The sequence below is a fragment of the Rousettus aegyptiacus genome, unplaced genomic scaffold (genome assembly GCF_014176215.1).
Source record: "Rousettus aegyptiacus isolate mRouAeg1 unplaced genomic scaffold, mRouAeg1.p scaffold_m13_p_2, whole genome shotgun sequence".
NCBI lineage: Eukaryota > Metazoa > Chordata > Mammalia > Chiroptera > Pteropodidae > Rousettus > Rousettus aegyptiacus.
The window spans coordinates 92,102,883-92,127,147 of record NW_023416295.1 but is presented as its reverse complement, the minus strand read 5'-3'; the positions used below and the strand labels follow the sequence as shown (position 1 = coordinate 92,127,147).

Genomic DNA, 24,265 nt, shown 5'->3' with positions numbered 1-24,265 from the left:
CACTGAAAATAAACAGAAGCAGCATTGCCAGAGGAGGGTACAGAGGAACCCGCGCTGCGTGGGATGGCGATGCACTCGTGTGTGCTATGCGTGCAAGTGCACAAGGCGCGAGTTCACTTGTCCTCTCTTAGCACTTCTAGACTCAGTCCGCCTCGAACGCGCGCGAGACGGCGGCTCTCTGGGATCGTGTCCGTGCACGGCTCCAGGGTGTCTGTGAGTCTCCGGTTTCGCGGGTGGCCCAAGCCCTGATGTCTGGGCGGGTCCCTAGAGATCCACACGTGCCCAGAGTGGCCGCGTGCGGGGAGGCGGGGCATCTCGGCGGCCAGGGCGGGCGCAGGGCGGCCCAGGGCGGCGCTCTAGGAGCCTGGGCTCGGCAGCGCGGCTCCCTGTCCCGGAGGCTTGGCGCCTGTCTCTGCGCCCCGCCAGCCGCCATGCTCAGCGTCATGCAGTTCCTCCGGAGCTTCTTCCAGGTAAGAGAGGGCATCGTGCCCCGCAGCGTCCCGGCAACCGCTGGTCCCCGAGTTAGTGGGGTCACCCTAAGAGCTCCCTGACCATTCACCCTCTAGCTTCCCGACGTGAGCACTGGGAGACTGCGAGTGAGGCCGCCCCGAAGCGTGGAAGGAGAGATGTGGCGTCGGAGGAAGCTGGACAGCAGCCAAGGGGCAGCTTTCCGCGAGGCGGCCGCCCAGAGCATGGCCTCCCCGGCACCTGCACGTCCTAGGCAGGCAGGTCGCTCGGCAGCCTTGGCACCTCCGCTCAGGAGGCGGGTTCCGGGAAAGACGGCTTGTGTCTGGCCCAGTAGGTTGCCCGAGAGTGCTTGATATTGTTATTACCCGGGCTATTACCTGAGGGAGAGTACGACGGGCTTGGCGTATCGTTTTATATAAGGGGAGTATAAGCGTGGGAAGGGAACAGGAACCTGAGGAATTTTAGACTTCTGCGCGAGATGATCCTCCTCCCCAGACCCTAATTCCCAGACTGCTCACAGCAGCTATGGGGACCCTTCTCCGGGGCATCTCTATCTCCCTTGTTTGTGAGCGGGGCCCCAAAGTGAGCAGTGGGCTCCAGAGGACTGTCAGAGGGGTGACCAGCTGCGGATTGTCAAGCTTCACCTCTCCAGGTAAGCAGTGCGGAAGTGCGAGTGGGAGGCATGGTGCTCTGACTGAGACACCTACTGCATTACAAGAGAGGCAGGGAAGTGCTGGCAGAGCAACACGCCCAGGAGTGGGCAGCCACGAGCGGTGCTGTCCATGGTGGGAGGAGCTGCTCTTCTTGGCTGCGAGGCCACCTAGAGGTGCAGATTGAAGGGTGGGGGTAGAGTTATCTGGCCCTAAGAGCTCTGGGGCAAACAGCAAGAAACCAGATGACCCGCGGCTAAACTTACAGGAACCCTGCCTTGAGCCTGTTCCTCAGCGGGTCTGGAAGAGCAGCCGGTGAATCAGTTCATACCTCTAGGAAAATTATGTTTGTGCAAACATCAGGAGGGGAGAGGGATGGAACCTTTGAGAAACTTACACCTATTAGTACAGAAGATGCCTTTAAAAAACACTGGAGCTTGGATGGTGTCCAGAGCTGCAACTCTGAGCACACAGACCACCCCACCTTTGAATTCTGATTCTGTCACTGACAAGCTATACAGTTTTGGAACAATCGCTTATCACTTTGGTCTTTGTTTTCCCATTGGAAAAATGTGAATGTTAATTCCACATTTTTCATCGTGGGTGTGAAGATCTTATTATAAAATGTATGTGTGTTTAGAGAGTGGTGACCGTGGGACCTTGGTCCTTCCCCGTTCGTGGCAGTGGTGACAGCATGTCACCTGGGTGAGGAGGAGTCAGTTGGACAGAATCTGAGCCACCCACTGGCCTCGGGAGCTCATGGAGCAAGCAGGTGTGATGTGGCTGGGGAAGCAGTCACTGGACATCCCAGGGCAGCCACCTTGCCTGCCTCTGACTGAGAGTCTCCTTGGAAGTGGGCCTTTGGCAAGTAGTCCCACAAAACACACTGTCTTCACATTTTGACCTGTTCTGAGAAGCCTTTCTACCCAATCCTTGTCCCCAAACCCTAGTGTCTACGCTCTGGGCCCTGGAGGTTCTGAGCTACCTCAAGTCTCTTTCCTGCACATCACAGGGATGATCAGATGTGCCTCTCAGAAAATCTTTTCTGTTGTCCTTCAGGGCCAGCCTTGAGAGGAGTCCTGAATGCCATGGCAGTTCACTCTGGCTATGCAGGTACATTTTGCAAAGCCACCTATAAACACAGGTCATAAGTGTGAAAAGTGATGGGAGCCACCTGCTTAAGTCATCTTCTTACCTCTCCTGGGCCTGGCCTTGTACTGACCACTTGGTGATGGGTGCCTGACTTGGTTGCTTAGTGGGTCAAGAACACTGCTTCATCCTAGGAAACAGATTGCTGAGGTCCCACAGTCAGACTCTGATAGCAGAGACAGTCTCCACCAAGGCCCAGGAGCAAGAGTGTCCCTTAAACCTCGGGCTCCAGGCAAGACTTCTGTTGGGACTTACTGCAGACTTTACACAGCTTCCAGCTCTGCTGTGGGCACTCTGGACACTGTGGGGTCCATGGAGTATGATGGCTGTGTGACAGAGCCCCTCGCAGTGCAGGTGGATCGGAGAGCTTGCACTTACATGGGTCACGGGGCCTTTGGATCACCCAGCAAATGAGTTGGAGAAACACATTGCTTCAAAAATCCAGAGGCCCACCCAGCATTGTACATTTTTCTTGGTGGTAGGGGGCAAGGGCCAGCATCATGCCTGTCATTTTCAAGGGGCTATAACAAAATGCTCCAGAAAACTGAACCCCTCTGTGCCTGCCTGGATCCCTCACTGAAAGTGGAAATTCCTTCTATTTTTATGGAATTTATGTCCCACACTCTGGTACACCTTTAAGGTACCTCCTTGTTACTCGTTGTTCTCCAAGTCCTATCAGTCTGACCCAGTAGACCAGCATGAGGTCCTTTGGAATAGAAAGATCAAGATCTCTGTTAACTAAATTATGGCACTGAATTAATGATATGGTAAAGCTCTGAGGCAAGGTGCTGAAATTATGCTGCTGTCACTCTCATAGGGAAAGCAACCTACTTCTACTGATCCTTGAATATGGAGACAAGAAGCACACATGAGCACACACATGCAAATCCACATATATGCACAAATAGGCACACACAGGCAAATACATATACACAGGGGCACACAGACATAATTTTCACCAAATCAATGGCTAAGGACCATAATGGATTTATTTCAGTAAAGAGATCACATGTAGGACAGCATAGGAGAGTCTTTATGACTGAATCTGAAACAGTTCTATAATATCCTTCGAAGCCTGCATATTCTGCACCGACCAAGCTAGGAAGTTGAATAGGGATGCAATTATGATTTCTACTCCTCATTTGGTGATTTCTTAGCCACCAGAGGTGAAGTATTGCTTATGATTCCCTATTTTGGAGAGGAAAGGGCATTCCAGAGGTTAGTATTTCCTACCACATGTCATGGATGAAGGAACCGGAGTGGAGTTTCTATCAGGAACTGAGTGTGTCTTTGTCAACTGAACATTTGGGACTTGGGAAAATCACCCTAGGAGAGATTCAGGATCCTAACGGGCTACCATGAAGCGGACACGTGGCAAGGATTCATTTATGACCTAACATGCCTCCTACCTTCCATAGGCCCTCACTTCTTGTTGTGGGGCTGTAGTTACACCCTGAGCCACCAGGAATTAATGTGAGCTCAGAATTGGTGTTCAATAATTTCTGATAGATCTAGGTATTTTTCTGTATAGGAGCCTTCAGAAGATTCACAGTACATGCTTAGGATGATATTGCAAGTAACTAGCTTCCCAGAGCTTTGAGTCTATTGACCCAAACCTAGGAATTAGGCAAAATTCAATGACGTTTAATCAGTGAATATTTATTGAATATCTGCTCTAAGATAGACAATATTCTAGGTACTCATGGAACCCTCTGCCTAGTTAAGAAAATTTTTTTTTTACATTGTCAGTATTATACAAGTCCAATTGGGTTGCCTGTCTGTCAGTCCTGGCAGCTCCATGATCTATTAGTCAATGCCAAAGAATCCCTGGTATCAGGACATTCCAATACCATTCTGACTTCTGGCACTAAGTGCTTCTTCTCATTCTTCATCATGCCAGCTGTAGAATCCTCATCTGTAGAATTCCCATGAAAGTAAGCTAGATTCTCTCATCGGCATCTCCAGCTGATAGAGAACAGTGTTTATAGTAGTTTTCCAAGATGTTGACATTCTCCTTGTAAATCTACTCCATACTCTATCCCTTCAGATATTTGGATTCCTTTAAGGAATTTCTGACTTTTCAGTTTCATTTTGTGGGGGGTCAATACTAAGCTGAGATTTCAGTCAGCCAACAGATAGGTCTCTATTGGAACACACCCTGGCTGTTGGAGCTGGCATGCTGACTCCAGAATGGATGAGTGCACTCAGATGGAGACATTCATCCTGACACAGATGTTCTTCTCTCCTTGGTCAGATGTTCTCAGGATCTATTTCCACCCATTTCCCTAGGTTTTTGTCAGTACATATTGGCAAAGTCATAATTTTTCTGAAATGTGAGCCTTTTCCTGCATGGTTTGCTTTTGTAATTGTTTCCCATGGCCATGCTGAGATATGACTAATTTCTCTTCTGGAGGCAGGGTGGGTGCTAGGTGGGATGGGCATGAGGAGAAATGGCCTTTACAGAGCAAGGTGAGAGAGGAACAAGGGCTGAGGGGATTTGTGACTTCCATTCCTAAAGCAAGAGTCCTTCCTAAATGATACTCTTTCACTCAGGGAGCAGGGAAGCAATCTCTTTGGCTAACTTTACAATTCACCATCCATAGGCTGGTTGAATCAGACTGCTTTTAGTTCTGGGCTATTTCAGGCCTGTGGCCATGGGAGAAAAGAGACACTCTGTGTGCAGTATAGTTATAGAGAAGCCCTAGGAGGTTGGGGATTCGAGTTGGTTACTCTCTGTCTTTAAGCTGGCCAGGGTGATTAGGAGCAGGAAGTTCACCCCATAGTACTAGAATTCTTTATGTCTTTCATTCAGGTTTTGTAGCAAGAGTCGGTTTTTCCCAAAAGCCTCTAGTAGACACTTGGCCATTGCTGACTTAATTAGGGATGCACACAGTGAGACACCAGAGTTTCATAACCTAATTCACAGCATATTTTCACTGCCTTTGGCATCAACTAGGTGGATTAACCAACACAGATACTCCCAATCTCTTTCCTGAAGGTTCTGTATCTATAATCATCTTGGTACCAATTTCTTTACTAGTGAAGATTCTTGGTTGCAAAAGACAGAAATGGACTCCAGTTTAGTGAAAAACAATAACCGTCCTGGCAGGATGTGGAGGTAGTTCACAGGACCTAGCCCGGGCAGAAATTAAGAGGGATGGAGACAGTAGGTCCTGAATAAGATGCCAGCTGTCTAAGATGCCCCTGGTGGCAGGGGTGGCTTCTGAGCCTTCAGCTCTGCTGCTCCTTACCGAGATTGCTCTCCAGCTCCTTCTTGTAGATGTTGAGGTCTTTTTCCCACAGTTCTTCTCAGAGCTTCTCTCTGGGGTGGAAAGAGGAATATCTGCTCCCTTTCTATTAAGATGAGTGGGACCCAGTTTCTCAATTATCTTGGGATCCCCTTCTCCCCCCAATTAGGAGTGCTCTTCAGATGCTGGGTAGGAAAGCACAAAATAGCCCTGCATGGGCATGCAATTGAGGAAAAGTCCCACCAGAAATCACTGGGGCAAGGGTGTAAACCCCAGGTTCCTGAGGGCATTTACTAGGGGGTCACCTACAGTTTTGAGCTCTTCTGTGTAAAGGTGGCAGCAGGGACTTGAGGCCACTGAGACTCTGCCCTGTGAAAGGTCTTGGAGAGGCTGGTCCCCCTGGGTGACAGAGAGAGAAAATGGCAGAGTGGGCAGGATCGACCAGATATGGGAGTCGGCTGCCTACTAAGGGACCCTCAGTACCTCCCAGGGCTGCTATCTCCTGACCACCATTGACTCTACCATCCTTGGGCCAGGTTGCTGCTCAGATGCTCATGCTGCTTTCTCCCAGCTTTTGGGCCTTCTCTTCAGCATTACTCTTCACAAGCCTTAGTTGTGACCAGAGGCTAGTGGCCCCTGGGCATGGCCACCACTTTAGCTTTTACACTAGACCCTTACTGTCTCTGCTGTGTCAACTTGGAGTCTCCCCTGACCTTGTCAGGTTGTCTCCATCTAGCTGTTCAATACACATTTCTCAAGCACCTCATAATCTGGGTCCTGTTCTCTCCCTCTAGGCTGTGGGCTGTAAAAGAGCAGGGCTGGGTCTTGGATCAGAGTATGTCTTGGTAAATGTGCACTGAACCCTAGAGAGAATTAACTGGCAGGGACAAGACCTAGGCCAGGTCAGAACCCCAGAGGATCCTTAGTCCTGGGGGCCTGTGCAGACTGGCTGATGATTCTAGAGACATAGACCTCTGCAGCCTTCTCTCCAGACTTGGGCTAGGCTCAGTCCTGGGGTTGGGGTGGGCCCCAGACATTGGCTAGTGAGAGCAGCCCCTACTGCTTGCTGAGACTCCAGCCACTGCTTACAACCCTAGGAAGGTGCTCAGTTGGAATTCATTCATGGGCCCGTGGAAGGTTTGCCGATCCCACATGTTTTGTTTGCCTCACCTACTGGGGAAACTGGGCAGTGTCTCCATGCTCTTGCTCCGGCTCATGAGAAGTGCTCTATTCAGCAGAAGCCCTTTTGTGGTTTCTTCATCTCTGAAACTGATGGTCTCTCCCTTGCCAATTGTAAGGCCATAAGGTTTAAATGATATTGACCATTCTGGCCCCATGCCTGGCTCCTGGACCTTCCTGGGTCTTCAGTCTGAGCCCTTTGGGAGGTGGATTTGGCACAGTCTGTGAGGCCCTGCAGCCCTGTGTGAGTCATGGATCACAGGTCACGGGGTTGGGAGGTACTTCCTTACTCACAGGCTGTTCTGCCTTGGGGTGCTTCCTCACTCCATCAGCCTTCTGTAGGTTTCCTGACCCATTTCTCTTTTAGGATGCAGTGTCGCTTCCTCCAGGAAGTTTTCCTTGATGTCTTCTTCCCTCCCCTTGGGTCCCTTCTCTATGTTGTCTTTGCAGCTCAGCTTCCTTCAGTCATAGGAGCATACTGGCTTATCTCTCACTCCTCTACACACATGTTCATTTAAATGAGGGTCTGCTTACTGACATACAAACAAATTATTTCATATCCCACATATATCGTATGAAAATCCCACAGCAGGATGAAAACACAGCTTCTATGGTACTTAATAATTAATGAATGTATTAATTCAAAACTCAGCCATATTTACTGTTGAGAGATCGATTCACAGGTGTTTGTTTTATTATATTTCATAACATCTATAAATTTATCTGCTTTTGTGTGTCATATATTATATAACTTAAAAGTCAAACATACAGTGAACAAATTAGCACAAACAGGAAATGAGATAAAAGAAACAATTAGAGAAACTCTTTACTCCTTCTATGCACTTGATCTCTATGGTGGTACTGGTGTGGGGCAGGAAGGGGAAGAGAGAATGGCTGAGTCTTTGTCACCCCTCAAGAAGAAGAAACCAGCACAGGAAGCTGTCATTTGATTTGCCTCCTGCCTGGCTAAGAGCCTGAGAGTGTCTTACAGGTAGGAGGGTGTCCAATTCATCTTGACATTCAGGACCTGGATGGAGCAGTGCTCAGTAGCATTTGGTCAAATAAAGTACAAGAGTATAACTATGAAGCCCAAGCAACAGGTCAATGGATGGCTTCCTCCTCCAGGGCTCCAGGCCAGTACAGCCAGGGCCCTGCACCCCAGGTTACCCAAGGCTGCAGTGCTCCTCAGCTGCAGCTGTATATCAGAATCACCAACTACACCCAAACCAAGTGGGTCAGAATTTAGGGTTGGGTCCAAATACTGGTTTCCAGGCTCCCAGATGACTCCAGCATCTGAGCTGAGAAGCACTGCACTGTAGACCATGGTGCTGCCTGCACCATGTTTGTACCAAATAGGTGGATTGGTCTTTCTTCAACAGCTTTTTGCCCACAAGTGAAAGATTTCCTGGGCTTAAGAAGTGATCTTCTTGAAGCAAGGCCTGGATCCAGAAGCTGCCCTGCTGTGGTGCCTGCCCCTCTTCTCAGGGTCCTTTTACAGTGGTGATGGGCCCTGGAAGCTCCAGTGTAGACCAGCTCTCCCATGGAGCTCAGCACTCTCAGGGACCTTCACTTGAACCCTCCACTCCCCAGGGTGTTGTGAAAGTTAAATGGGATAATAAAAACATGGAAAAGCATGTAAATTACAGTCAGAACTCACAGCTATTAGTTATCTTTCTTTCCCCATCTCTATTTTTCCTTTCCCCGCAGCAAATATTTTTTCTTATTATCAGTGGATTTGAACCAATTTCCTGATTCTGTGCCAAATGAGGGTTCTACATACACTGATGCTCTTGGTTATGGTTCCTGATATAGGTACAAATTGTGTTTTTAACAGAAGAGTGTTGACTGCTAGGAACTCACCTCAGAATAGTTGATACAACCAATGAGTCTTGGGGAAGCAGTTTTTCTCTATATGAAGAATGAGGCCTGTGAGATGAATGGGAACTAAACGGTGGTGCATCCATGCCATGGAACACTTCTCAACAGTAGAGAGAAAGGAACTGCTGATATATCTACTAACCTGGATGAATCTTCAGAGAAATAGGCTGAATGAGAGAAGCTAATGTGCTGTACGATTGAATTTATCTAAAATTCTAGACAAAACTAATGAATTTGTAGTAACGGCTCATCAGTGGTGCTTAGGGACAGAGTGAGGGGCAGGTAGGGACAGGAGAGTGGAATGACAAAGGGACATGAGGTAGTGGAGATGTTCATTATCTTTACTGTAGTGAGAGTTTCAAAGTGTATACATATGTCAGAAGCCATAAAGTTGTACTTCAATGTGTTTATTTTACCACTTGTCAATCATATGTGAGTAGAACCAGGTTGTTTCTGGTAAGTCTCTTGTCCAGAGCCTCCGAAAATGCTCCTGCTGCTCTGAAAACAAGTTCCTTGCTTTCTCCACCCCCTTCCTGGGTCACAGGCATAGAGACTAGGATGGTCAATGGGGCTTCAGAGGACAGCGAGGTGGTGGCCCCATCAAAAATAGAGATGAGGTGATCTGGATTCCAGCTGAGTGCTCCGTTGAGTGCTCAGCATGAGACATCCTTAGGAAAAGTATGTCCATATATCATCTATAGTGTGTCATTCCTGGCTGATGCTGTGGGGAGCCTAGAGCCTGGTACTGTGCTATTCTGCAGGTTTGTCCATCCGAGGCCTCCATACCTGAGTCAGCTCATTTTAAGTGTAGGCTCCTGGGAGTGTGTAAATGCCTCCTTACAATTCCATGAGATGGTGCTAGAAAGGACTTGTTTTAGGATTTGGACCTGGTGAAGTAGGTTTGGGGAGATTTAAGGAACGAAGGATATCGTCAGGACTCAGGGGAAATTCAATGATTGAGTGATTCGATAAATCTTACTCAAGAAGGAAGGACGACTAGTCTGAGGCTGGCTTGGGATTGGTAAAGCAGCAGCCATTGCTCAGAGTAGCTAGCCAGCATGGGAGTGTTTTGTCTTTGTGGTCTGGACAGAGTTCATGTTCTGTGTGTGCCCAGCAATGAACACAGAGAGGGGTCATTCTTTTTTGCCTACATCATGGTCCCAGAGTAGCCTTGCCTGATGAATGTTCTGTGACATTCATGTTCCACAAGAGGACACAAGGGCCAATATAGCTCCTGCATATCCTGGCTGCTGCTGTCTTTCTTGACCATTCTTCATCTTGAAATGAATAGGATGCATATCTAAAGCCCTGCAAACTTTATCCACAAAAACATCCCCAGGTCCCTCTGGCCCCAGTGACTTAATTCTCAAGAGGGTACTTTGGGAAAAACCCTGGGTGATTCTGTTGTGAGCCCTGTGTATACTCCTGAATTGCTGAGTCCCATACAGTTGGTGCCCCCATGGCCCTCTCCAGCCTCACCCCTTCCCTCACCTCAGCCAGCTCTATCCTCCAAAAGCCAGTGGTTCTCCCCTCCCCATCCAAGAATATGGCTTTGCCCATCACTGCAGGTCATTTGCATCCTGTTCAGTTCCTAAGCCAGATAAGACCTACTTTTGCTCAGAATATGAATGCCTGAACCCAGAGAAGCTATTGGAGATGTAAGAAACCTCATATATGAAAGGGTGGGGGGCGAGCTGTAAGACAGAGGAGGTTTCGCCACCACAGCAGATTTGGGGACACCACAGGATCCTATGATTTTTGTGTGCAAATTTGGTGTGACTTAATCATCCAAATCTTCGGTCTCTATGTCTATGTCTATGAAATAAGGGTAACAGTGGGACCTTTCTGCAAGATGATCATGAAAATTCATGTGTTCACATTGGTCATATACCTAGTCCTCTCTCCCAAGAGGATACACAGGCCCCTTCTGGCTCTTCGCAGTTGTCCTAACATGACCAATCACACAGTAAAACCCATGGATCATGGGCTGAGGGATGGACTGTAGGGATAGCAGAGGCTTTAGCAAGGGTGCAGCAGCAGCAGACAGGCAGGCAGGGCTTTCTTATAACAGAGGCTTCATTTGTAGATGGAACAACCAAACCTCTCAAGGGAGGTGTGTAGAGTTACAGAGTGGTGGAACAAGATCCACTATCAAAATTGCCACTTTCTCCCATACTGGGCAGCCTCTTGCAATCTAGGCTTTCCATTGAGACAGTTTTTGATGACATTCTGGGCCTATCCAGAGCCTCTGTCAGGCAGGGGCTTACATAGGACACTGGCCGTGTCAGAGGAAAAAGACTGTTTTCCTGTGAAGGCCCAGATGTTTTCCAGCCCTACCTCCCCCTGCCCCACAAAGCTTGCAGAGTGGCCTCAAATCTCTGGGTGCACGCCCTGCCTGGGCTCTTACCTGGGGTTGCCATGTCTGCGTTTCCTCTATAGGCAGTTCACTCAGTTCTGAGTAGGTATATTTTGCTGCAAAACTGGAGTAACCAACACGCTGAGTCTCCTACACCAGACTGTGGAAAGGGCAGACTGGATATGAAGGTCTCCAGCTTTGTGTGATGCATGTGTCACTAATTGAATGCCAAGGGTCTGGACCACTATTGAGATGCAGATGTATTTGCCCTTGGAGAAGGACAGATACTAACTGAAGCCGGAATGGGACAGTTTTTTCATGACCAGAGACAAGCATGTGCCTTTCCTGTACCCGGTGGTCTTGGGTAAGGGGAAGGTATGACCTGAGAAATGCAGGGCAGAGAAGACACAAATCGGAACACATTTGAAGCAAATGACAGGCATCACCTGCTAGCTATGAGTGGTTGGGGCCCAGTTGTATTCAGTTCATTATTTCGGTTGTTGGTAGAAGAGCCTGTGCAGGCTCCTTGGTCAGTTCTGGTTCGCATTAGTAAATTGTGCAGTGTTGTTTCTTCAGCAGCTATATCTTTTCAGAGAAAGAAAGGTGATGTTTTTTCCATGAAATAGGCAGCTGGGACAAGTGGGTGAAAATTTGCTCGCAGTCATAACCTAGAAGCAGTTCCTTCAGTTTGGAGAAATCTTTTCTATGTCTAAAGAGGACAGGCTGGCACCTACCATGCCAGGAATAGGAGCTGCTGCCAGTTTTGATTGGTGACCAACTACACAGTGTCTGTGGCCCAGGAGAATGTAGTAGAGCAGCTGTGGGTCTCCAGTGTACCTGAGAAGCAGCAGGTCAGAGCCCAGCATTTTGTCAGTCACACAAAGAAACAGTGATGTCACCAACACAGGCACACAGCTACTGTGATATTCCTGACTGCTGCTGTCACTCAGCTCATCTGTGACGTAAAGCAAGTCACTAACCCTTTCAGGGCCTCTGTGGACACAGCTAACAGGAAATGTGGAGGGATAAAGACTTGTTCTGCCATTTTCCCAGGGCTTCTAAAAGGCTCAAATGAGACATCATGAGCTAATGTTTGTACACCCAGAGATTGAATAAGAAAGACCTGGCACATATTCAAGCGCCACCACTTAGTAGTTTATGCAGATAGCTGGGGCAAGAATCAGGAGAATAAAGACAATAATGTCTGCCTCATTTTAGGATTAAATTATGTGTAAAAAGCACAGAGCATGTGTGAGACCTCCTTTGTGTTTTATGGTTATCAGTTATAAATTCTCCTCTTTCATTTGAGTCCTTTGTTTTTTTCTGGGTGAGTCTAGTTAAAAGTTTGTCGATTTTATTTATTCTTTCAAAGAACCAGCTTTTTTACATTTATTGATATTTTCTATTGCCTTTTTAGTCTCTATTTCATTTATTTCTACTCTGATCTTTATTATTTCCTTTCTTCTACTAACTTTGGGCTTCATTTGTTCTTTTTCTAGTGTCTTTAGCTCTAAAGTTAAATTGTTTATTGAGATTTCTCTTGTTTCTTGATGTAGTCCTGTATTGCTATTAAACGTCCCTCTTAGAACTGCTTTTGCTGCATCCCAGAGGTTTTGGTATGTCATATTTCTGTTTTCTTTTGTCTCTAAATAGTGTTTGATTTCTCCTATGACCCGGTAGTTGTTCAGTAACTTGTTATTTAATCTCTCCATATTTGTAATTTTTACAGTTTTCTTCTTGCAATTAATTTTTAGTTTTATGTCACTGTGTTTGGAAAAGATGCTTGTTATGATTTTAATCTTCTTGAATTTATTGAGATCTATCCTGGAGAATGTTTTGTGTATACTTGAGAAGAATGTATATTCTGCTGCTTTTGAATGTTCTAAATACATATATCTATTAAGTTCATCTGGTATATGTCAGTTAAGGCCAATGTTTTCTTATTGATCTCCTGTCTGAATGATCTATCCATGATGTAAGTGGGGTGTTAAAGTGCCCTACTATTATTGTATTGCTGTAAATTTCTCCCTTTACTAAAATCTGTTAGTATTTGCTTTATATATTTAAATGCTCCTTTGTTGAGTGCATCTATATTTATAAATGTTATAACTTCTTGCTGGATTAATCCCTTTATTATTATGTAGTGCTCCTCTTTGTATTTTATTACAGTCTTTATTTGGAAAAGAGAATGGGAATGCCATACTTAAGTGAATTGTCAAAACAGTGAGATCTTGGTAGAGAGCAATTAAGAGGAAGCTAGTAGCTTCATGAGTCATTGATTCCCAAGACCACCCTCAGGCTTGATAATTCACTAGAAGGACTCATAACAATCATAAAAGCTGTTATGCTCGTAGTTATGGCTTATTACAGAGAAAAGGTATAGATTTAAACAAGAAGAGAGAAAAGGTACATAGGGTGAAATCCAAGAGAGACCACGTAAAGCTTCCACATGTTCTCTCTCTCTCTCTCTCTCTCTCTCTCTCTCTCTCTCTCTCTCTCTCTCTCTCTCTCTCACACACACACACACACACACACACACACACACACACAGAGTGCTTAATTCTCCCAGCAAAGATATGTGACATGTGAAGTGTTGCCAACCAGGGAAGTGTACCTGAGCCTGATGTCCGGGGTTTTATTGGTGTCTACATAGGCTTGGAATGCCCATATGACCAACCTTAGCTACTCAGACTCCAGTATCTGAGAAGTCAAACTGATACAACAAGGCCCAGGGCTACAGACATACAGAAACACTCTTATCAGACAAGATATTCCAAGAGCTCAGAGGTGATCTCCCAGGAGCCGGTCAAAAGCAAGTCCTTTTTTAGGAGTATACATGGTTTGAGTAATCCAAGCCTGCTGAGTTAACTCTTTACTGCTTACTTCAAGAAACAAGCAAATGGCAGAGCTAAGAAGAGACCTCCTGGCATCATAGTCAACCCTGAGATTTGGGAAGGCTGTATGCATATACTTAGTTGTAGCCATTCAGGAGCATCAGAGCAGGATGTGGGACAGACATGCCACACACAGATCTATCAATACAAGGAAGAAACGTCCCTGGCATAAGTGGCTTAGCAGAACCTGTGACCAAACACTGACTAAACAATAAGCTATTTTTGCCCAGGGGCAACTCCTAAGAAACCAGATTTAAAAACAAAAACAAAAACGGAAACAAAAAAAAAAAAACTATACACATCCCTGGAATTCTAGAAGTGTACACAAGGATACACTCTTTCAGGAGTGATCAGAGAGGGAACTGCTGGACCCTGGCTGAAGTTGTACAAAACTGTAAACTCCCTAAACTATGATAGTAGCTTCTAAGCCACACACACATATAACAGTAAATGGTAAAAATCTAATTAGTCATGGAGACTGAAGTACAACATTTGGCCATCGGTGGCTCAGGCTAGCCAAGGTGTAACACCTAGGTAACCTGGCTAACAGAAACAAAAACAAGAGGGGGAAATCCAAACAGGACATCAGAGGCTGCACACTGTGAAATGGATTCTGCAGAATTAGCTCAGTTAAGTACCAAAAATAAAATTGACCAAACAAGCAACAACAACCCACAGGAGGGGTATTAGTGTTCAAATTTCCAGTTTTTAACAAGATTAATCACAAAACAAAAATGCAAGACATGCAAACAAATAATAAAGTGTGACCCATACACAGGGGGAAAAAAAAAAAACAAGCAATAGCAACACTTTAAAGGGATATAGGTGGTGGCCTCAGCAGATAAAGACTTTAAAGCAGCTATTATAAATATGCTTGAAAGGCCTAAAGAAAACCATGCATAGAGAATTCAAGAAAGGTATAGTAACAGTGTCTCATCAAATAGATAATATCAATAAAGATAAAGAAAACATAAAAGTTAATCAGTAGAAATTCTAGAGTTCAAAGTGCAATAACCAAAATGAAAAATTCACTACAGGGACTCAGAGTAAATTTTAACTAGCAGAAAAATTAATGGACTTGAAAATAGATTGATGAAGATGAGGCAATCAGAAGTAGGGAGAGAAAAAGAAGAAAAATGAACAAAGCCTCAGAGAAATGTTGGAATGATTAAGCATACCAACATATGCCAAATGGGAGTACCAGAAAACGAGGAGAAGGTAAAATAAAAATCATTCCCAGATACACAAAAACAGAAAAAAATTGTTGCTAGTTGATCTGCCTTATGAGAAACACTGAAAGAAATTCTTTAGGGTGAGAACCGATGACACAAGAGTATTAATTCAAATCCACATAAACAAACAGAGAATGCCAGTAAAGGTAATTGTTTAAATAATCATCAAACAATTCAACTGCATATTTTTACTTCTTTTAATTGTTTAGAAAGTGATTGCAGAAAACAACTTGTATATCATAGGTGGGCCTATAATGTACAGAAGTGTGCTGTGTTAGACAGTAATAGCGCAAAAGTGATTGGGAACAAAGCTCTATTGGAGCTTAACAGACAGTAACTCAAATCCATAGAAGGAAGCAAAGAGAATCAGAAATAATAAATGAGAAGGTTAGTATAATGAATAACATAAATATATACTTCTTTCAGTTTTTTAAAAAATAAGAATATATGACGTGATACTTATAACAGTATGTTGATGGATTTGTAACAGTTATAGGCAGTTTGCACAACATTAATAACACCCAAAACAGGAGAAGTTAGTAGACCTACATAGGAGTAAAGTTTTGTATCTCACTGGAATTGAGTTGGTATAAATTTGAAGTAGATCCTGATAAGCTAAGATGAAGATAAGCCCTAGAACAAGCACTAAGAAAATAACTAAAAATATGGTAAAAAGTATTAAAAGAATTAAAATGTCACACTAGAAAAGATTCACTAAATAAATGCAAAAGAAGGTAACAAAGGAGGAAGGACACACACACAAAGTCATAACACGTAAAACAAAAACCAAAGTGGCAGAAAATGTAACCATACCTAAATAATATTAAATGTGAAAGGATTAAATAATTCAATCTAAAGCAGATTATCAGAATGGGTTAAAAAAGAAAACAAGATCTAGCTGTATGTTCTTTACAGGGGATGCTTTAGATTCAAATACACAAATATGTTGAAAGTTAAGGTGGAAGAATACACCATGAAAACAACATGAATGGGAGAGACCATATAAATATTAGCTAAAATAGACCTTAAAACAAAAATTTTACTACACATAAGGAGGGAAATTTTATAATGATAAAAGTATTGACCCATCCAGATGACATGACATTTGTAAATATATATGAACCTACTAACAGAATCCCAAAATACCTTGAGCAAAAATAGGGATAAATGAAGGGAGAAATAAACAACTTGATAGAAATAGTTGGAGATTTTAATACAGCACTTTCGTTAATTGATAGAATAAGCAGGTAGAAGATCAACAAGGATACAGAATACTTGAACAACACTATAAACCAATTAGACCTAACAGGCATCTTTAGAACATTCTCCCAAACAAAAATACACATTTTTCTCAAGTGTATATGGAACATTATCCAGAAGAGATCATATGTTAGTCCATAAACCAAGCCTCAAACATGTAAAAGGATTGAAATTATACAAAACATGTTTTCCGACAAAAATGAAATTATATTAGAAATCAGCGGATGAAGAATGTTTGGGAAATTCACAGATATGTTGAAACCAACATACTCTTAAGGAAAATTTAAAAATACTTTGAGATGAATGAAAAGAAAAACAACATACCAAAACTTGTGGGATGCAGCCCAAACTTCATGGTAAAGTTAGGCAAAGTATGTAGCAATAGAGAAAGTTATAGCTATAAATACCTACATTAAAAAAGACAGATGAAAATCCAAAAAAGGAAAATAAAAAACAATTTCATTTAGAATGGCATAAAAAATAAATAAAATGCTTAGGAAGAAAGTTAACAAAGAAAGCAAAGGATTTACACAGTGAAAATTACAAAATATTACTGAAAAAAATTAAACGAGATGAAAGTAAATGGAAACACATTCTGTGTTCATTGACTGGAAGATAATATTGTTAAGATGGCAATACTATCCAAAGTGATCTACAGATCCAATGCAATCCCTATTAAAATCTAAACGACATTTTTTTCCTGCAGAAATAGAAAAACTTATTTAAATTTCATATGGAATCTCCAGAAACTCCAAAGAACCAAAACAATCTTGAAAAAGAACAAAATCAGAGGAGAAAACATTTGAGTAAGTCGGGTTAGGCAATGGATTCTTAGATATAATATCCGGGACAGATACAATACAAGAAACATTACATAAATTTGTCTTTTATCTATATTAAAAACTTTGTGATACAAACAAAAAAATACCATCAAAAATTTAAAAGACAGTCCACAGAATGGAAGAAAAATATTTACAAATTATATATATGATAAGAAAATTGCATCCAGAATATATATAAAAAATCCTTACAACTTAATTATATATGTGTGTGTGTGTGTGTGTGTGTGTGTATATACACACATATATATGTATATATGTATATATATGTATATATGTATATATATACATATATATGTGTATATATATACATACATATATATACACACATATATGTGTATATATATGTATATATACGTATATATACATATATATGTATGTGTATATATATATCCCCAATTTAAAAATAGGCGAACGATTTGAATAGACATTTCTCCAAAGAGGTTATACAAGTGTCCAGCAAACACATCAAAATTACAATGAGATACTACTTCATACCACTAGCATGACTGTAATAAAAAATAGAGGCAAAACCAAGTGAGGATGTGGAGAAGTTGGAACCCTCATACATTCCTGGTAGGATTGTAAAATGGTGCAACCATTTTAGAAAACATTTTGGCAGTTCCTCAAAAAATTAAACATAGAGTTATTATATCATCTAGCAATTTCATTCCTTTAATTTCTAAGAGAAATGAAAGTATACATCCAAACAAAGACTTGAACATGGCTACTCAAAGCAATTTTATAACAGTCCAAAATCGTGAGAACTCAAATGTCCATCAGCAGTTGAGAGGATAGACAAATAGTGGCATATCCATACAATGGAATACTACTTAGAAGTAAGAGTTATTGACACATATGACATAGATGAATCTCAAAATAAAGATGCCTAGTGACAAGAGCCAGTTACAAAAGACAACAAAACGTACGATTCCATTTATAGGAAATAAGCAGAATATGCAGATTAATAGACAGAGAGTAGATTAGTGGTTGCCTAGGGTGGGGATAGGGAGTGTGTTTGGATGGGGAGTGGGGAAAGAATGCTAATAGGTGTGGGATTTGTTTGAGGGGCAATAAAAATTTTCTAAAAATAGATTGTGATGAAGATTGCACAACTCTGTCAATTCATTTAAAAATATTCAATGATCTACTTTAAATGGGTAATTTGTATGATATGTAAATATACCTCAACAAATCTTTTAAAAAGTGGGTGGGTGGGTAATGGAAGCTGGATTAAATACCTTCCCTTTGATGGCAGACATGAAAGGCTTTCTGCTCTGGGAGTTGAACCAGTCAACTAGCCAGTATTTCTTGAACATCTCTGTCACATTCGAAGCTCATACAGTGCTGTAAGATGAAGAAAAGGTGCTCCTTGTCCTCAAAGGTAGAGCTTATTATTTAAACAAGAGTTTGATTACAAAGTTTACAACTACAGCTGAAGATTTTGATGAATTCAGGGAGCATTAATGTACTCATAACAGGTATCTCAGAAGAGGGAAATATTTGCACTGGGCCTTTAAAGGTAGGTAGGCTTTGAATAGATAGTAGAGATTTAGAGAATTGTGGGCATATAAAGAACTATGGCTTCATTGTTTTTCAAGTGCTCAAGTGCCTTCTGAGGTAGTGATGGGATTTTGGGCAGCTCTAATTGGTGGAAAATCATTCCTGGTATTAAATGGAAATCTTCCTGTTGATAATAGTATCTCACCATTTATAATGTAGTTATTTTTGCCAGAATGATGCTGAATCTCAAAAATAGTATCTCACGTAATTCTTCCTACATGAGATAGGTGGTGTTATTATCTTCTTCCTCTTCTTCCTCCTCATCATTATGTTCCAGATGAAAAACTCTGGATCTTAGGTATTAAATGATCTCCCCACAACCACAGTCCCAAACCTCATACTTCTGACCACATGTAGCACTATCACCTGTTGATTTCCTCTCTCTCCTTTAGAACACATCTAATTTTTCTCCCTCATGACAGTTAATAAAACCAAAGATCTTTATTCTTTTATGCCTTACATTATCTAGGGTTAAACAAGCTCAGCTGCTTTGTTACTCTTTATCCAGTATGATTCTGAGATTTTTTTCCCATCTTGATGACTATTCTGTGATCAAATATGTCAGTCCTTAAGTGTGGGCCTGAGAACCAAAATCAGGACTAATGTGGTCTGACCAGTCTAGAGAAGTATGGGACTTGACCCCATTTTTTTCTGTAAAATGCATATCACTTGATGCATCCTAAAATGCCATTAGCCGTTTTGACAGCCACATTCCATTGTAGATTAAAATCCTTGCCAAGTTAGGTGAGCGACCTGAATAGGAGAACATTTTTAGAGCTGAATAAAAAAACTGGGTATGCTACAGGGTCTGGCTGATGAAGTTTGGACCTACCAACAGCAGGATAGCTTCACTCTACCTAAGACCAGCTTTATAAATAAAGTAAAACATGGCCAGTTGGTATGGAATAAGTGGCACAGATGGTACAAAATAAAATAGATTTGGTGCCTCCTAAAATCTCTCCTCCTACAGTCCCATTACTCTGATATCTGATACTTTTATTTCAGAATACAAAATCTCACATTTCCCAATCAGAGCTGCACCAGAAAAATGCAATCCCTGGCCCTCCTCATCACAGAAGGATCCTGTTGACTCATGAACGTACAATGACTAAGAGGGTGACTCTTTACTGAATAAACCAATGTTTCATGGAGAAGGTAGTCAGGAAAGAAAGTAGGAGGGCAGTTGAGACAGGGAAGGAGGGCCAGAAATAGGGGCTATACCAAAGTTGTAGAAATTATAAAGTTTTGTATGAATGTAACTTTTCATTTCTCTAGGAAAAATCACTGATTCGGGGGTCATATGCTTACTTTATAAGAAAGTCCTGTGTCAGGGAAGATTTTTGTCCTACATGACCTTTGTTTCTTGTTGCTACTCCCATGTTACATTATGTGGCAAAAGGAACTTTGCAGATAGAATTGCGGTTGCTAATTAGCAACCTTGAAATGAGGGAGATTACACTGGATTATCAAGATCGACCCACTGTAATCACAAGGGTACTTTATTTAATAGAGATAGAACAGTCAGAGTCTGAGAAGGAGTTGTAACATCAGAAGTAAGGTCACCTTGATGTATTATAAGAGAGATACCACCCATCAGCACTGATCTTGAAGAGGGAGGAAGGGGCCACTAGCAAAGAAATGCAGGAGGCTTCTAAAAGCTGGAAAAGGCAAGGAAACAGATTCTCTCATGGAACCTCCAGAGGGAACAGAGCTCTGCTGACACCTTGAATTTAGTCCAACAAGACTGCGTTAGACTTCTAACCTACAGAACTGTAAGGTAGTAAATTTGTGTTGTTTTAAGCCACTAAATTTGTGTTAATTTGTTACAGCAGCTATAGAAATCATTGTTTGTATTTTTAACTTGCATTTCCCTAATGGCTAATGATGTTGAATATCATTTCATGTACTTATTTTCCATCCATAATATCTTTATTGAGGAAGTGTGTATTTACATCTTTTGCCCAGTTTTAATTGAATTGTTTATTTTCTTGCTGCTCAGTTTTGAAAGTTCTTAATATATCTGGGATACAAGTTCATTGCTGCATATGTGACTTGTAATTATTTTCTCCCAGCTTGAATCTTGTCTTTATTTTCTTATCAGTGTCTTTTACAAAGTAAAACTCTTCATTTTTAAGTCAAATTTATCAATATTTTCTTTTATGGATAATGTTTTTGGTATCATATCTAATGACCCTGCCTAATCTCAAATTACTAAGGTTTTTCTCCTATGCTATCTTCTCCCTGTATTATAGTTTTACATCTAAATCTGTGATCCAGTTTGAATTTATTTTTGTTTGAACTGTGGAGTTTAGGTCAAGATGTGTTATTTTGTTCTTTTGGGAGGTGGTTTTGGAGATTGTTGTATAAAGATGTCTAATTGTTCCAGCTCCACTCTTTGAAAACACTATCCTTTCTCCATTGAATTGCAACTTGGCCAAAAATTAATTGGCCATATTTGTGAGGGTCTATTTCTGGACTACCTTCACTGATACCACCTTGTCTTGATTACTGTGGGTTTATAGTATGGCTTTAAGTTAGGGAATGTGATCCTTTCTTATTCTTTCACCCACGTTTTGGCTATTATAGTTCTTTTCCCTTTACATACAAATATTAGAATCTGCTAGTCTATATCTACAAAAGATCCTGCTAGAATATTGATAGTTATTGCCTTAAATCTATAGCTCATATTTTGGAGACTTGATATCTTTACCGTGTTAAGTCTTCTAATACATGAATGTGGCATGTTTCTCCATTTATTTAGGTCTTTGATTTCTTTCATCGGTGAGTTATAATTTTCAGCATTGAGATCCTGTACACATTTAAGATTTATATCTAAGTATTAATTTTCAGAGCTATGGAAAGTAGTAGTTTTAAAAATTATCGATTTCCAATTGTTTATTGCTAGGATATAGTATATAGAATTTTTTATAATGGAAAAATATGAAAGACATAAAACTTGCCATTTTAACCATTTTAACCATACATATCTGTGACATTAAGTATTTTAATATTGTTATGCAACCTTCGTCGTTATCTATCTCCAGAACTTTTCTTCATTCGGTACTAAAAGTCTGAATCCACTAAACAATAATTCCTCATTTCTCTCTCCTCCCACTTCCTGGGTACTACTATGCTACTTTCTGTTTATGAATTTGGCTATCCTAGGTACCTAATATAAGGGGAATCATACAATATTTGTCCTTTTGTGTCCAACTTATTTTACTTAGCATGATACCTTCAGAGTTCATCTGTGTTGTATCATGTATCAGAAAATCATTCTTTTTTTTTTTTAAGGCTGAATAAAATTTCATTGTGTGCATGTAGCATATCTTGTTTACCCATTCAGCTGTTGATGGACATTGGGTTGTTTCTACGTTTTGACTATTGTGATGATGCTTCTGTGAACGTTGGGCATCAAATATATGTTCAAGTTCCTTCTTTCAGTTATTTTGGGTATATACTCAGAAGTAGGATTGTTAGACCATATGGAGAGTCTCTTTTGAGAAACCACTATACACTTTTCTGCAGTTGCTGCACCATTTTAAATTCTCACCAACAATATACAAGGGTTCTAATTTTGTATATCCTCACCAACATTTGTTATTTTCTGTCTTTTTGTTAATGGCTATTCTAACGATAGTGGCAATTGATTTTTGTGTATTGATCTTATATCTTGATACGTTGTTGAACTCAGAAACTTTTTCTGTAGATTTCTTGGAATTTCTACATAGACAGTCATGTCCTCTGTGAACAAAGACAGATGTTTTTCATGCTTTCAATCTGTTTGGCTTTTATTTACTTTTCTTGTCTTAGTGAATTAGCTAGGACTTCCAGGCCAATGTAGAATAGGAGTGGTGAGAGTGGACATTCTTAACTTGTTCCTAATTTTAGGGGGAAAGCATCTAGCTTCTTGCCATTAAGTATGATGTTAGCTGTAAGTTTCCTGTAGATGTTTTTTAACAAGTGAGGAAATTTTCCTGTATTCCTAGTTTTCTGAGGTTTTTTTTCTTTCTTTTTTTTTTTTTTATCATGATTGGGTGTTAGATTTTGTCAAATGCTATTTCTGTATCTATTGATATTATCATGCAATTTTCCTTCCTTAGCCTGTTAATGCGATGGGTTACATTAATTCATTTTTGAATATTAAACCAATCTTGCATACCCGAGATAAATCCTATTTGGTCATGGTATATAATTCTTACTAATACATTGTTGGATTCAATCCAATAATGTTTGGTTGAGGATTTTTGCATCTATATTCAGGAGAGATATCGATCTGTAGTTTTCCTTTCTTGTTAATTTTTTTTTTTTCTGATTTAGGTATTCAGGTAATGATGGCCTTAGAGGATGTTGGAAGTAATTCCTTAGAGTGTGTCTTCTGGTAGAGATTGTGGAGAATTGGTAGCATTTATTATTTAAATATTTGGTAGAATTAATTGGTGAAAACAACTGGGCCTGGTACTTTCTGTTTTGGAAGATTATTAATTACTGATTCATTCTTGATAGATATAACCCAAATCCAAATTATCTGTTTCCTTTTTGTATGAATTTTGGTATAAGATCTTTATCCTTGTATCATCTAAGGATTTGGTCCATTTTATCTAAGATATCAAATTTGTGGGCATGGAGTTGTTTATTATATTTCTTAATTATCATTTTAATGTCCATGAGATTGGTAGTGATGGCTACTTTCATAATTATTGTTGTATTTTAATTTTCATTCAGTTCAAAATATTTCTCAATTTTAGTGCTGACTTCCTTTGGGTCATAAGAGGACGGAGAAAAGAAGAATAAATAAATGAGATTTGACCCACTTTTCTGAGTGTTGCAAGCCCTTTTCCTCTTCCTTCAGCCAGTTACAGAAGTCTTATCCAAGAGTTTTCTCTGTTTGTGTCCTGGTGCCCATTTCCAGGTCAGATGTGGAATACTAGCAATAAAATGACAAACTCACCTCGGTGGTTCTTTAAATTCTTTATCTAGTTGCTACTATTTACTTTAAAGAGTCCTCAAATGTCTGCTCCAAGCATTCTGTCTGGACTACATAACTGCATTTAATGGAGAAGCAGGGTATAAATGCTTACTTCATCTCTCTTGGAAATAGAACTTCCCGATGTCTCTTAATTGAGGAATTTCTTACACGGCCATGGTAAAGATAAGCCAGAGTAATAACAGAGGGTCACCTAGCCCAGACTTGGGGGATAGCATTTTTGACAGATAAGAGGAAGCAGACATGGGAACTAAGATCTGCTGTTTCTTGGAAAGGTATAGTGGGGGAAGGTATTCTTCCTTCCAGATAGCAGGACCAGCTGTGGCACAAAGAGCTTGGTGTCTTTAGGAAACAAAAGCAAAGCGTTTTGTATAATTGGAGCACTGTGTGCAACAGAATAGTAGAGGAAAAAGCAAAAGAGGCAGAAGTCAGATCAGACAGTAGGAGTTTATATCATTTGAGAGTAGTTGGATTCTGTTGGAAATTTTTTAAAGAGTATATTAGTTTATGTAGCTACTGTTACAAATTACAAATTTAGTGAGTTAATTTATTCTCTTACAGC

General features: G+C 41.3%; 1 protein-coding gene across 3 annotated transcripts in view; it reads left to right on the top strand.

Annotated features, from left to right (window-relative positions):
* Positions 1-390: 390 nt before the first annotated feature.
* ARHGEF4 (Rho guanine nucleotide exchange factor 4) overlaps positions 391-24,265 on the top strand; it is a 240,455-nt gene continuing 216,580 nt past the window's right edge. For all 3 annotated transcript variants that reach the window (XM_036235975.1, XM_016125237.2, XM_016125255.2), the window contains exon 1: positions 391-470. In XM_036235975.1, coding sequence (XP_036091868.1) covers positions 432-470 — 39 coding nt within the window. In that variant the 5' untranslated portion in view covers positions 391-431. The remainder of the gene's footprint in view (positions 471-24,265) is intronic.